General features: G+C 34.6%; 1 protein-coding gene across 2 annotated transcripts in view; it reads right to left on the reverse strand.

The window, feature by feature from the left end:
- Nucleotides 1-815: 815 nt before the first annotated feature.
- Nucleotides 816-16,219, reverse strand: part of LOC136031478 (potassium voltage-gated channel protein Shaw-like) — a 144,317-nt gene continuing 128,913 nt past the window's right edge. The window contains exon 8 of one of the 2 annotated variants that reach the window (XM_065711111.1): nucleotides 816-1,386. Coding sequence is in view for 1 of the 2 variants with exons in the window: in XM_065711110.1 (XP_065567182.1) it covers nucleotides 1,211-1,386 (176 nt within the window). In the remaining variant the exon portion in view is untranslated. The remainder of the gene's footprint in view (nucleotides 1,387-16,219) is intronic. The other variant, XM_065711110.1, reaches the window with a different exon arrangement.

Raw genomic sequence — 16,219 nt, forward strand, 5'->3', positions numbered from 1 at the left:
TTTTGATGTATTGAGTCTTGTATCATCAAAAAAGACTGAAATGCCAAATTATCATTTATAAATTATGAAGAGTTATTTATCTTATTCATTCGATCTGGACTCTTTTGCCCTTTAAGCATATCAAACTACTCGAAAAATGTAGAAATTCCGACGATAAGATACTCATTTTCACCTTCTGTGTAGTTGGCAAAAATTTTTGGTGATACTGAACCATTGACGTAGTTTTTAATGGTTGCAACCTCTGCTACTCCTGTTACTATTTAAATGAAAAAATAATTTTTCAGCCGAAAGTAGGGAGCAATACTAAAACTTAAAACAAAAAGAAATTATTCTGTGTATGAAAGGGGTTGTCCCCCCTCAACGCCCCGCACTTTATGCTAAAATTTTACTTTTTCTCACAACTCTACTTAAAAAAAGCTATTTTTATTACGCATATGAGGGGGTTCGTCCCATCGTCAATACCTGAATCACAAAGGCCGTAGAACAAAGAGTTGAAATTACTAAAAATACTTTAGCGTAAAGAGCGAGGTATTGAGGAGGAGACGATCCCCCTTATATACGCAATAGTTTTTGTTCGTTTTAAGTTTTAATGCTGCTCTTTACTTCCAGTTGAAAAAACTTGTTTTTTATTTATTCCGTCATTGTTTTATTTTTAAATAATGCAAGAAAATCCTTCACTCCCTTCATGGAAATTCTCTTCCCTCATAATAAATTCCTCCATTGAAAAATCCTCACGTGTAACAATTCCCCACGAACCTGTTTGATGAAAATATAACTGCAATAAAGTGAGAGATTCGAAATCATAATAAAATTGTCAAAGAAAAAAAATTTAATGGTCAGATATACTCCAATAAATTAAAAGAAATTCAAGTTTGGACATAGCTGTTAGCAACTGGAATAATATAAATTTAAGAAAATGGGAGAGGGTTTTCAAGCCCATAAGCATGAACGGTATTATTGTACTAGAAGTGTAAAAGATGCACTGATTTTGCTAAGCTAGGCGATGATCAACGGGTATATTTTATACCCGAAATATTTTCGTATGAAATATTTTCATACTTTCACACTGTTATTTACACATTTTCACACTTTCTTTAGGTTTTGGTCCCAAAGCTGCTGCTGTCCCCACACAACCATTGATTTAATTTATATAGATATATCTAAATCAACTTTTTAGAAATTCCATTTCGTTTGGAAAGGAATTTTATGTCTATTCCCCACTACATGTTATATGCTGATTTCCTCTATTTGTTGATTGTGTTATCTTCATCATATTATTGTTAGATGTCGTTAGAGAGGTTTCCTTCGGGTTGTTCTGCAAGTCATTTCCGGTTGTTTGACTAAGGGTTGTTGAAATACCATTAGGATTCAGAGTGACATCCAGGTCTGCAAAACATAAGAGTAAAATTAAACAGATATTTCCTTTTTAGTGCTGGTTCCAAACTAATAGAATAAATAGCTTCCACTTCTTATAGTCTATATATGATGAACTTGAAACACTGCAACAATATCGCAATTTTCCTCAACTCATCTTTGGCCGTCCTTTACCTTCAACAGCTTGCTCAAAAGTTTATTTGTTTCAGACCTTAAGCATTGATATGAAGTTTCTAACTGAGGTGAATATAGGCCTACATCTACAAAATACACAGACAAATAGCCCAAGACTGCTGCAATGTCATGAGACTCGTTCAATTAAATATTCAACCAACTTATTGTTTGTCTTAACCCCTGTTAAAGGGGTTGCTCCAAACTTTTCTGGGATTACTTATCTGGATCGATCATATAAAATAATACGATATTCATTAACTTTAAAACCGTTACGAGCCATGGTTAATACAGATGCCAACGACATAAACATTATAAAAACACATCTGGTGCTCTGCATTTCCCACCCTCTCCCCGGGAAAATTCCCCCTGTGGAAAACTATCGTCCAAAGTCCCTCCAAGGCCCCACCAACCGCCCCCCCCCCCAATAAAAACCCTAGGCAAAGGACTACAAATTATAGAATTATTCTTTTTTTATTTCTAGGGATTACCGTTAGAAAAAAGGGACTTTTTTTTATTTTGAGTTTGTTCGAAAATGTTATGGTGTTATGGCAAAACTTCGATGAATGTTGAGGGTATGCTTGACTAAATCAAAATATACTATATGCATCCAGTTTCTCAAAAAGGCGTTTCTGCAGTATCTCGAGAACGGCTGAGGGTATTAAGCTTAAACTTTCAGGATATGTTAAGGGGGATGTTGAAAAATGCTGGGAGGCTAACCAATCCCTCTACCATTTCTTTTTTAGCTGCAAACTCCTCAAAAGCATCTGTTAACGATTTTGAAATAGCCATCTTAATGAAAATAGTAGAAAAATCAAAGAAATATGCTTCTAGGGATGACAAATCCCCCACAGCCTCTGGGGCAATACATAAATTGCCCATTGTTTACATATAAGGTTGAGTATTAGGAAAGGGAGCAAGTTTGATCCCGCGTCTCCAAAGAGTTTGTGGTAACGTACTGTAAGTAAGGAGCGACCCGGCTCAATAGAAACCGAAACTCTAAAAGAAAGGGTTTAATACCAATAGACATATCAAAAAGATCAGCTTATTATGCTGACTTCAAGTATGTAAAGAGATTGAAAGAAATTGATCGAGAACAACAAAAGGTGATAGCAGCAGAGGGAGTGAAAACCCAAGATCATCAGGTTTTAGACTTAAACGTAATATGCACAGAGACAAAAGCAATCGCCAATGTAAGTTTACTCAGTAAAGAAGGATCAAGATCAGTCAAGCATGGGACAGTTATTGAAGTTCAGACAGGAAAATGTACGCGTGATGAGATAGCTAGCCCCCATAATGATTTTAATGAGCCTGGGACATTTTACGCTGGTGCAAATCAGAGTAAACAGATTATTTCGCGTGAGAGAAGCGGATCGGTCAATTCTGCTGGTGGTCAGAGTTTTGGAAGCGCTGCTTCTGTATTTAGTGTAAAGAGGGGGACCGGGCTGCTTTCGGTGGGGGACACGTATCATATCCCCGTTAGCCATGAACCTGCAGTGAATTTAGCTTAGCAGAGTGTTAGACAGGGCAAAGAAATAGTAAGAATATTAGCTCTTTGGAGCGAGATAAAGGCGCAAAAAAAAGCTCGAGAAAGGGAGGCGATTCAGGATTACGAATCATTACCGACTCGCCAGATAGCGAAAGCCCCGGTTTTTATCAGGAGAACCCTACTTGTGGGGATGAACCAGTCATAGCAGGGAAAAGTTAGAAATATAATATGGTCAAGTACTTCAGCCTGTTGTGAAAGTCCGCATGTAGTTTGCTTTGTTGAGACGTGGAATTCTCTAGATCATTTTTTGTCATGTGAAGATTTTGGTGTTTTTGGGTATAGGAGAAAAGTTTCATCAAATGGTATATACTATTGAGGAGTTTCGGTGCTTGTAAGAAAGGGTGTATTTAATTTATTTCGTTGGCTAGAAAGTGGGTCTGAAAATTTATTATAGTTAATATTATCAATTAAAAACTTTCATCTTGTTGTGTGTGTTGCTTATTTACCTCCGAATAATAGTTCCTCAAGCCGCGAAGATACCTGGGAATTGATTGAAAATGAAACACAGATGCATAAAAGAATGTACCCTTGCTATAATTTTGTTTTTTTAGGGGATTTCAATGCATATACTAGTGAAGAGGATGAGTTGCAGGTTGGTGAACCCCTTGTGAGTGAACTAGGTCAGACTGTTTGTTTGGAGAATGAATGTGCGTATGTTTTCCTTACTAGGAAAAGTAAAGGTAGGTTTCGGAGAATAAATAGATGGGGAAGGAAATTAATAAGTTCTCGGAAACAAGGAAGGGTTACTAATTATGACCGGAAGGTTAGGAAGAGATTCTGGTGTGGGTGATTTTACGTGTTATAGTGGGTTTAGCCCGAGTTTAATTGATTATATTTTATGTAATTTATCTCTTTGGCCCCGGCTGGTGGATCTCAGGCTCCTAGAATTGGTCGGATCTGACCAATTACCAGTGAGTATTAAGCTGAGAGCGTGTACTCGACGATCTGAAAGGGTAAAGTAAATGTCTACATGTGAGGAAATGATCCGTAAACCAGTTTGGATAGCAAAGGAGAAAGAAGAAATGGTAAAAAAGGAACTAGAAAGCGAAGAATTTCAGAACGATTTCGTTCGATTTTGAATTTTTCAGAACCAGCTGAATCGGATCAAGCTGTTTCGGCAATTACAGATAGGATTTAGGAGAGAATCAAGCCTTTATCTCAGGATAGGAAACATCCAACCAGAAAAGATGAGGTTTTTTTATGAGGAATGTAGACGAAAAAGGGAAGAGGTGACTAGAGTTTTTAGGCTACTTAAAGCAACAGACCCATTGGACCAGGAAATGAATTCGCTTAGGCTAGCTGAATATAGGAAAGTGCGGTCAGATTATAATAGGGCTAAAAGAGTTAAAAAGAGAGAGAGAGGCAGTTGCAGATTAATGAGGAATTAAGAGAGCTTATGGCGTGAATAATCATAGAGAGTTTTAGTCGGTAGGTAAATGTTCAACTCAGGGCCCGGAAAAAGAGGGGATGTCCCACCAATTGAGACGTGGCCAGATTATCTTGAAAATAGGGAGTCAGAATATGTCAGGGTGAATGACTTGAATGGCTCAGAGGATACACAGTTAGCTCTAGGGACAGCAACACATCCTTTAAGATAGAATGATTACGGTTTAATTAGGCCTTTAACTCAACAAGAATTTTGGAATCAGTTGATAAAGATGATTGGTAATTCATGTCCAAGGCAGATGATATATCTACAAAGACCCTGAGGTTCGGAAAAACAACTTTGATACCCATGTTGGCTGCAATTTTCTCGTTTGTAGTAGAGAAAGCTTATTGGCATCGCTCATGGGAACCTTCGATTGCAGGGCCTTTTTTTAAAAAAAAAAAAAAAAGGCAATATAACGTTAAATGAAAACTTTAGGTCTATCTTTATGGGAAATATGGTAAGCAAATTGTTTCTGTTAGGTTTTGGAATATAGGGTAAGAAATTGGTTAGATAAGGAGGAAATACTTAGAAATACCGACGCAAGCGGGATTCAGATCAACATTCAGAACGATTGACCATATTTTTACTTTGGATATACTGAGAAGGAAATATACTAGAGGGAAAAAGGGTCAGCTCTTCGTAGCCTTTTTAGACCTGAAAACTGCGTTTGACTCTGTAAATAGGAGGTTGTTAATTTAAAGTCTGTTAGAAATAGGAAGTTTCTATTAGAATAGGAAGTTTTCTGTTAGAAAGGTCTGTTAGATAGTTTTATGGAAAGTAATGGAACCCCTTATGTATCTTTGGATTGGTTTAGGCTATCATGTATGTTATTCACGGATGACATAGCTCTAGTGGCAGATAGTAGAGATAATCTCCAGAAGCAGTTAGATATAATAAAAATTATCTAGAAAAGAAGGATTTATAGTTGAACGCTATGAATTCAGTAGTATTAGTATTTAGGAGCAAAGGGGCAGCAGAGTGGCTGAGCAAACTGATTATCATCAGGAAGTTGTATCATCACTAATACTACTGAATTCAGTAGTATTAGTGATTAATTCATGATGAATTCAGGATTAGTATCATCACTAATACTACTGAATTCAGTAGTATTAGTATTTAGGAGCAAAGGGGCAGCAGAGTGGCTGAGCAAACTCTATTTTGGAGGAATGATGTTAGAGGTTAAAGAAGAATTTGTTTATTTGGGTGTTAAGTTTAGTGCATTAAGGGGCGTCTCTAGGCATGTACAAGATTGCAATTTAAGAGGTAATAGGCTAATAAATATGCTTTTGAGAAGTAATTTAGGTCAGCTAGATGACATGATGATCAAGAAAAGAGTTTTCCTGACAAAGTAGCTTCTAGTCTACATTGGGGCTCTGAAGTTTAGGTTTTTGCTAAAGCAGCTTAGCTAGAAGTAGTTCAGCTAAGATATTTTAAGAGAATCTTAATTCATTTAGTTCAGTGATACTGAAAGGAGATTTTTACCTTAAGGAGTGTTAGATTGGTTAGAATGGTGAAATTCTGAGAGAAAATAATTAGGCTTCCTAGAGTTCGGCTTCTTAAGGCAGCATATTTGGAGAGCTTGAAGGACGGTAGATGTAATTCGTGGCCAAATCAGGTAAAAAAAAAATACTGGACTTTTATGGCCTTTCGGAGATTTGGAATGAGGGAAAAGGCCCAATGGGTGGAAGTGTGCCAGTATGGAAGGAAGTCCTCCTAACCCTAAATGACCAAGAAATCCAAGAGTGGCAAGCTCATAAGGACCAATCTATGTCTTTGAGGATTTACTCCCAAGGTAAAGACTGTTGGGAGGAGGAGGTTTATTTTAAATTTGGGTTGAATAAAGAGGATTAGAAGAACTTGTCGTTGATAAGGGGGGACAGTTTGGATTTAGGTGAGAGAAGAAAACTTTTGGGAAAGTTTAGGCTGGCGGCTGGCCACTACTTTTGCCCTATCTGTGGATGTGTGAATGGAAACTTATTTCATTTTGTATCCGAGTGTGAAGTTATTATAGAAATAATTTCCACTGTCTTGAAATTTTCCCTATTGTCTCTACGTTGTATTTGTTTGTTACTAATAAACAGTTTTGTAAGTTTCTTCGTTTAGGGATGAAACAGATGGAATCATGTTTGAGGGGGTTGATTGATATGGTTCTTATGATTGGTGTTTGCTGGTTAATACGCTGACCCTTGGCGTGTTTTTTCTCTATTTTCCTAAAGTTGTATTTTGTTCCTGAGCTTTGTTTGTAGACTGTATTATGTGTTGCTATAGCCTGCAGGCTTTTTGTAATAAATCTTATCTTATCTATAAGTTTCACTAAGTTTAGTTTTACTCATTTACGGCTTCGAGCCTGAGAAAATTTGGCTTATTTTTTAAAAAGGTTGGAAACACCCCCTAAAAGTGATAGAATCTTAATTAAAATCACACTATCAGATTCAGTGTGCCAGAAAACCCTACTGTAGATTTTTCATACTTCTATCTGTAAAACTGTTGAATTTTATATTTTTTGCCAGAAGAAACATCTCGGATACGTGTTTTTTTTTTTTTTTTTTTCTCTCAAGTAATGATTGTGTCGATTCAGAGGTCCTAGAATATCACGAGAGACATCATTCGAACGGAAATTGAGAGTCCCAATGCCATTTTTAAGTGACCAAAAAGAACGGAGGACAACTAGGCCCCCACCCAACCCTTTTCCCCAAAATTGTCCGGTATAAATTTCGAAATATACATTTTTGTTCATGGTAGTTGAAAGGCCCAATAACTGTGTCTTTGGATATAATATAACCCCCTCTACGGTCCCAGGGGAAACGACTTTAAGTTAAAAAAATTGCCTATGGTTTGCACATAGTATTTGTTATTATGAAGTAAGCATACATTTTCGGGCGGGGAGGGGGCAAATTTTCTTTTTTTTTCCACAGGGGAATTTTCCAAGTAAGGAGCAACATTTAAACTCAAAACGAATAAAAATTGAGTCAAGATCGAGAAATAAAAATGAGAAAAAAATTATGAAAGGGGTTGCCTTCTCCTCAACCCATCGGTCTTTACGCTAAAGTTTGAAATTTGTCCCAATTCTTAAGGAACGACTCCTGAAACACAAGGGTCGTTAAATTAGAACAATAAGAATTTTTTTTAAAGTACTAAACAATTTTAGCGTAAAGAGCGAGGTTTTGAGGAGGATACAACCTCCTTCTTCGCGTAATAATTTTTGTTTCTTTTAAGTTTTAATGTTGCTTCTTACTTTCAGTTGAAAAAACTTGTTTTTTTATTTAGTTAGTCAAACAGAATTGAAATAAACTATATGCAGAAGGGCTGTCAAAAGGGTAAAAAAGCATTATCTTAGGAATGGCTGAGTGGATTAAGTTGAGACTTTAAAATAATGCTAAGAGGGATGTTGAAAAAGGAACGAAAGGCAGACAGCCCTCCTCCTTTTACCCTTTTCGAGGCTTCTACTTATACTGACGAAACTCTTGAAATACCATTTTATTCAAAATGGTTCCAAGGTATAATAGCTATGTCTCCGGGGATGTCCAAACAAGGGTCCAAACAGGACCCTTGTCTCGATACGATCGTCCCTAGGAGAAAAAAACCCAACAAAAATGAACTACACACATCCATAATCTTTATAAAAAAAAAACAACTTAACACTGTACTAATTTTTCAATGTCAGTTTTAAAGATCACATTTTATTGCTCATTGTCAACTCATTCATTGGTCAACTGCTCATCACAAGCAAAACGTAAATAGCGACGAAGACAAAAATGCCTTTCCATCACGAACATCAAAAACAAGAAGAACAATTGAAAATTCTTTTCGTAAGGAAGTGGAATTGTAATTAGAATGAAAATTTCAGCCCTATGTCTAAGGGCTATCCTCAGTAACACATAAATACAAAAAAGAAAAAAGACTTACAACAATATTCGGCCAATGAAGCTAAAATAAATTTCTTTTATAAAAACCTCCCAGCATCCTTAATTCAGCGAAGTTCCACCAGAACTGATCAATAAAGTGAGGTGAAACAAAGTAATTCATTGAAATTAAAGAAGAAGAATATTTTCAATTCTGCAAGATTCCAAAAATTTTTGTTGTTTAATAATATTAACGTGTTTTTTGCCTAAACTAATAAAATAAAAGATATCATTGGTAAACTGCTCCCCATATGCAAGACGTAAATAGCAGCGAAGATCACTCTGGCTTTACATGACAAACATCAAAACAAGAAGAACAATAGGGAATTCTTTTCGTAAGACAGTGGAATTTTAATTTGAATGAATATTTCGGCCATCATCAGCAAAACATAAATATATAAAAGAAAATAAGACTTATGACAACGTTTGACCAATAAAACTAATATGAAAATTTTTAAAACAGTCCCACAAACCTTACTACAATGAAGTTCAACCAGGACAAATAAAGTAAGGTGAAACAAGGTAATTCATTGAAAGGAAAGAAGTATAAGATTTTGAATTCTGCAAGATTGCAAGAATTTTTGTTGGTAAATAATATTAGCGTGTTTTTTGCCTAAACTAATAAAAGAAAAGATATTATTGGTCAACTGCTCCCATAAGCAAGAATTAAATAGTGAAGAAGACCACACTACCTTTCCATCAAAAACATAAAAAATAAGAAGAACAATAGTGAATTCTTTTCGTTAGATAGTGGAATTCGAATTTGAATGAATATTTCAGCCCTATGTCCAAGGGCCAAACATAAATGTATAAAAAAAGACTTACAACAACATTCGACCAACAAAATATAAAATGATTTTTTTTTATAACAGTCCAAGCATCCTTACTTCAGTGAAGATCAACCAGGACTGATAAATAATGCGAAATGAAACAAGGCAATTCATTGAAATGAAAGTAGAATAAAATTTTCAATTCTACAAGATTCAAAGAATTTTGATTGATTATTTATATTTGCGTGTTTTTTGCCTAAACTAATAAAATAAAAGACATCATTGGTCAACTTCTCCCCGTAAGGAAGACGTAAATAACAACGAAAACTACACTGCCTTTCCATCATAGATATCAAAAACAAGAAGAACAATACGAAATTATTTTCATAAGACAGTAGAATTCTAATTTGAATAAACATTTTGGCTCCATCTCCAAGGGTTGTCCCCAGCAAAACATAAATATATAAAAGAAAGAAGATTTACAACAACTTTCGACTAATAAAACTAAAATGATTTTTTTTAAACGATCCCAACATCCTTACTTCAGCAAAATTCAACCAGAATATATAAATAAAATGAGGTGATACAAGGTAATTCATTGAAATGAAAGAAGAATAAGATTTTCAATTCTGCAAGATTCCAAGAGTTTTTGCTGGTTAATAGTATTAGCGTGTTTTTCTTTTGCCTAAACTAATAAAATAACAGATATGATTGGGCAACTGCCCCCCATAAGAAAGACTTATGGCGGCGAAGACCACATCAAGATGTGGTCTTCGAAGAAGATGCCACTTATGGCATCACAAATATCAAAAACAAGAAGAAAAATAGGGATTTCTTTTCGTAAGACAGTGGAATTCTAGTTTGAATATAAAAAAGGACTGATAAGTAAAAGACATCATTGGTCGAAAGATATCAAAGATATATATATATATATATATATATATATATATATATATATATATATATATATATATATATATATATATATATATATATATATATATATATATATATATATATATATATATATATATATATATATATATATATATATATATATATATATGTATATATATATATATATATATATATATATATATATATATATATATATATATATATATATATATATATATATATATATATATACATTCGATCAATAAAACTATATATACAGGATTCGATCAATAAAACTAAAATAATTTTTTTAAAACAGTCCCAGCATCCTTAGCTAAGCGAAGTTTTTAATTCTGCAAGTGTCCAATAATTTTTTTGGGGTTGATAATGCTAGCGTGTTTTTAATTATGATTCCCTACTGTGCTCTTTGTTTTTGATGTTTATAATGGAAAAGCAGTGAGATGCTCGTCACTATCTATATATTGCTTATAGAGAACAGTTGACTAATGATGTCTTTTATTTTATTAGTATAGGCAAAAAACACGCTAATATTATTAACCAACAAAAATTCTTGGAACCTTGCAGACTTTAAAATCTCATTCCTCTTCACCTCGCTTATTTATCATTTCTGGTTGAACTTTGCTGAAGTAAGGACGCAGGGACTGTTTAAAAAACAATTCATTTTAGTTTTATTGGACGAATGTTGTTGTAAGTCTTTTTTCTTGTGTATATTTATGTTTTGCTGAGGACAGCCCTTGGACATCGGGCCGAAATATCCATTCGAATTAGAATTTCTGTCTGACGAAAAGAGTTCCCAATTGCTCTTCTTGTTTTTGATGGCTGTGGTAGAAAGGCAGTATGGTTTTCGTTACTTTTATGTCTTTCTTATAGAGAGCAGTTGACCAATGATACATTTTATTTATTATTTTAGGCGAAAAGAACACTAATACTATTAATCAGCAAAAATTCTTGGAATCTTGCAGAATTGAAAATCTTATTATTCTTTTATTTCAATGAATTGCCTTGTTTCACCTTACTTTATTTATCAGTCGTGGTTGAACTTTGCTTAGGTAAGGATGCTGGGACTGTTTTAAGAAAATTCGTTTTAGTTTTATTAAGTTTCTTTTTGTAATGTAAGCTGGCAAATTGTGCTAAATCCAAATTGCGCTAAAATCCATGGCGATTTTGTGTGAACGGACAGAGATAGGGATTTCTCCAGGGGGAGTAGAAGACCATCTATGGAGGCCGGGTTAGATTTACCAATTTCTTATATTACATGGATTTGTTGTACATTTGAGGATTTTTCTTGGTTTCAATAAGTTTCATAGGGGCCAATTATCCCTGCTCCACTTGATATACGATGGCTCTGTATGTATACCCAATGTACATTTTTTAAATAGTATCTTTACAATTTTATAACTGGTAACCGATATCCCAGATGCTCAAAAAGCCTTTTGTTTTACAGTTATTGCGCGTTTTAAATTTGACTTTAGTGTTAACTTTAAATCCTGCGTATTTCAACTTGCATCTCCTCATTCATATCAGCAGGGGCGGATAAAGAATTATTTTTTCGGGGCACCGATGAAAATTGGCTTCTCATAGGTATTTTTCGCCCCTTTGCCCGTGTAATTAGTGCATCTTTTGCCCTTCTAGGGGGGGGGGGTTGCGTTTAAAATCTTTCCCTGGATCCGTCCCTTTTATACTAGATCTAATATTTGTTGTCTTAGGCTTGACTGCTTATACAAGTTACTTCCAACTCCTCTAAAGTTTCGAGAGTATTTACTTTTCTCTGAAAACTTGATTTTTAATTCAATCTGGAGATGAAAAAAACTAAAACAAATCATGAAAGCCTGGAAAAGAGTAGTTATAACAGTACTTTATTACCAATTAAATTAGCAATAAACGAAACGCGTAAAAGAAAACGAGAAAGAGATCACAATCACATTGTAAAATGTCAGAACAAATAGGAAACACGAAGCCCCACTTGTTTTTTGTGAGCGAACCTCTCTCTGCTGCAGTGAAGGCTCTGGCCTATTTTGTGCCGGTGGCAAAATCTTCACTAGCACCCCTCCTTGTCTACCATAAAATTTTATGGCCAAATTTTAACAACGTTTTCATTTATTAAAATACTATTTTCAATTTATTATTTAATTACTAATTTTTTTGAATTTGTTATTTAAATTATGCAATTATTATTGATTATTTAATTTAATTGTTTGAATCCATATTATTTTATTGTTTTTAACGTATTTCTATTTTTTTAGCTGTGGCCACTACTTTATTAATAAAAATTCAAAAGTAAAAAAAACAATTTTAACTGTTAAATTATTTGTTCGAAATTTTGCACCCCTATAACTTCTGTGCCCGGGGGAAAGTGTTCTGTCCCTCTCCTAAAACCACCTCTGCTCTGCTGATAATTCTGTGGCCTTCCACATACCATTGATGCACTTTTATTGCTTTGTCCTTGTAGATGACAGTAAATTAGATTAATATTCAGGGATACACCCCTTCCCAGTCAACTCTATTCAAGAAGTATAGCCTAGCATCTAATATTTATGTCGGTACCCATTAGTCCTTTTGGGTATCTGTTGCTCATTCCTTAACATAGCTGATTTGGATTCTAAGCTAATATATTTTCAACCAAGGAGGTTATCTTTTGAAATCTATATTCATAAACTCGCTGTCTTCCCACAGCCATTCAACTTGAACTCAAGTCAAGCAAAATCATCTAATCTTTCCCTCATAACAGGTAAAATGTATACATTTATAATCGTGTATCTCTTCAGGGGAAAAACTCAGCAAGTGTTTATTTTGTAACAATGAATAGTTATGGTCACAACTTCAGGGAAACTATAACATTATAATAGCAGAGGATGATAACAATATAGGTATTTGTGGACCTAGTAGACAACTTGGGTCAGATCAGGGAGGGACCAAGGGAGCACCTACCCCTCCCCCCAAAATTCAGAAATTGCATTTATCACAGAGACGGAGAGACAAAATTTGGATAAGAAGCTCAAGATTCACTGATATTCCCCCATCAACCACAAATTTTGTATCTGTTCCTGCTAGTATCTGTTCGCTCAGAATAACATAGGCAAAACCATGTAATGTTTAGGTTTTGAGCTTTCATTTCACTAGTGTCAAGGGCTATGGTATCTCTTCATTTGTCTCAGTTTAGGTAAAATAGATCTATTGAAGCCCAAAAGCATGATATGAATAAAAAATCATTTTGTATACCCAGCGTAAACTTTAAATCAGAAATCTCTTTACATATAGGTAAATTACAAAGGTAAGATATGCTGTCCCCCCAAAAATATCTGTATACCCCCCAAAAATAATTGCTATACGGAAACAATGGGCGAATTTCATAACTTACAGCCCTCTCCCCACAGACTCTGTGGGGTTATCTTACCCCTAAAGACATAGTTGTTTGATATTTCAACTATCAAACAGTTCGTGGTAACGAACTGTAGTAAGGAGCGAGCCGGCTCAATAGTAAACGAAACTCTAAAAAACGGAATTTCGATGCTAAGAGATATATCAAAAGAATTGAATTTTATGCTGATTTTGAATATATAAGTTTCATCAAATTTAGTCTTTGTCATCAGAAGTTACGAGCCTGAGAAAATTTGCCTTATTTTGGAAAATAGGAGGAAAACCCCCTAAAAGTCATAGGATCTTGAAGAAAATCACACCATCGCACTCAACGTATCAGAGAACCCTATAGAAAAAATTTCAAGGTCCAATCTACAAAAATGTGCGATTTCGTATTTTTTGCCACAAGACAAATCACGGGTGCGTGTTTATTCGTTTGTTTGTTTGTTTGTTATTGTTTTTTCCCCAGGGGTCATCGTATCGACAAAGTGGTACTAGAGTGTTGCAAGAGGGCTCAATCTAACGGAAATGAAAAGTTCTAGTGCCCTTTTTAAGTGACCAAAAAAATTGGAGGTCACCTAGGTCCCCTCCCACCCTCATGTTTTTCCCAAAGTCAACGGATCAAAATTTTGAGATAGCCATTTTGTTCCGCATAGTCGAAAACCATAAAAACTATGTCTTTGGGGATGACTTAGCCCCCCAGGGCTGCAAGTTACTAACTTTGACCAATGTTTACATACAGCAATGGTTATTGGGAAGTGTACCGACGTTTTCAGGGGATTGTTTTGTTTGGATGTGGGGTTGAGGGGAGGGGGCTATGTGGGAGGATCTTTCCTTGGAGGAATATTTCATGGGGGAAGAGAAATTCAATGAAAAGGGCGCAGGATTTTCTACCATTACTATTTTGAAAAAACAATGAAAATATAAACATGAAAATGTTTTTTCAATTGAAAGTAAGGAAAAGCATTAAAACTTAAAACGAACAGAGATTATTACGCATATGAGGGGTTCTAGAAGATAAATACTTCGCTCTTTATGCTAAATTATTTTTAGTAATTTCAACTATTTATTCTACGGCCTTTCTGATTCAGGGGTCATTCTTAAAGAATTGGGACAAAACTTAAGATTTAGTGTGAAGAGCGAGGTATTAACGAGGGGATAAACCCCCTCATATATATAATCAAAAATATAAGAATATAAAAGTTTGTTACGTAAGTTAATTCTGAAGTTACGTATATTTTTACTAATAAAAACCTTCGTTAAAAATTAAGTTCTAGTTGCCTTTTTAAGTAACCGAAAAATTGGAGGGCAACTAGGTCTCCTTCCCCACCCCTTATTTCTCAAAATCGTCTGATCAAAACTAAGAGAAAGTCATTTAGACATGCATTAATTAAAAACTTTCAGAAATTAAATAAAAAAACATGTTTTTTGAAATGAAAGTAAGGAGTATTTAAGATTTGGTGTGAACAGGAATTACTCCGTATACGAAATGGGTTCTAAAAATACTTTTGCATAAAGAGCGAGGTATTTAAAGAAGGTATTAAAGAGGGGACAGACCCCCTCATATATATAATCAAAAATATAAGAGTTTGTTACGTAAGTTAATTCTTAAGTTACGTATATTTTTTACTAATAAGAACGTTCGTTAAAAATTAAAAGTTCTAGTTGCCTTTTCAAGTAACCGAAAAATTGGAGGGCAACTAGGCCTCCCTCCCATCCCTTATTTCTCAAAATCGTCTGATCAAAACTAATATAAAGCCATTTAGCCAAAAAAAAGAATTAATATGCAAATTTCATTTTAATAATTTATGTACGGAGAGCCAAAATCAAACATGCATTAATTCAAAAACGTTCAGAAATTAAATAAAAAAAAAAACTAGTTTTTTAACTGAAAGTAAGGAGCGACATTAAAACTTAAACGACATTAACGAACTGGAATTACTCTGTATATGAAATGGGTTGTCCCCTCCGCAATCCCTCGCTCTTTATGCTAAAGTTTGACTCTTTGCCACAAATCTATTTTTTAAAGCAATTAAAAACTTTAGCGTAAACAGCGAAGGATTGCAGAGGGGACAACCCATTTCATATACGGAGTAATTTCTGTTCGTTTTAAGTTTTAATGTCGCTCCTTACTTTCAGTTAAAAAACTAGTTTTTTTTTTATCTAATCTTCATTAAGGCTCCTGTGACCATATTCACATAACGGATAAGTTGCAAGCAGACATAAAAATAACATAGGTCCATCTCGGTCTTCATGAAGCAATACAACCAATATTATTTTCAAAATTAATCGTCTCCGTTGAGATCTGCTTCTCCACTGAGGGCTTGTGTCCTCAACACAAAAATTTTCGTAAATTAGTGCCCTTTGACCCACAGACTTATAAATGTACTTCCCGAGCCGTTAGAAAAAAGGTTTTTGTCCATTTTCAGTCCCAGTTTTGGGTGAACAGATATTTATTTATTTTTTTTTTTTTTTTATTATTTGGTTCCATTTAGCCTAACAACAGTCAAACATAACTTTCAAGCCGAAAAATCAATAAGTTTTTGTTCGTTACTAACAGAACTTTTCTTATATTTTCATTTTTGTATCAGCTCAAGGGTCGAATAAGTTGGATACTCTCTACTTTGAACCGGTCAATTCGCTGTGAACTTGTTGAGATATTTCGTTTTGATGCTAGTCATTCAGTCCCACCAAATTCTACTCAGTAAGCAAAAAAAGGAAAAAAGTAAGCAGCACAATTGTCTAGAAG

The sequence above is a fragment of the Artemia franciscana genome, chromosome 9 (genome assembly GCF_032884065.1).
Source record: "Artemia franciscana chromosome 9, ASM3288406v1, whole genome shotgun sequence".
In the NCBI taxonomy this organism is placed as follows: domain Eukaryota; kingdom Metazoa; phylum Arthropoda; class Branchiopoda; order Anostraca; family Artemiidae; genus Artemia; species Artemia franciscana.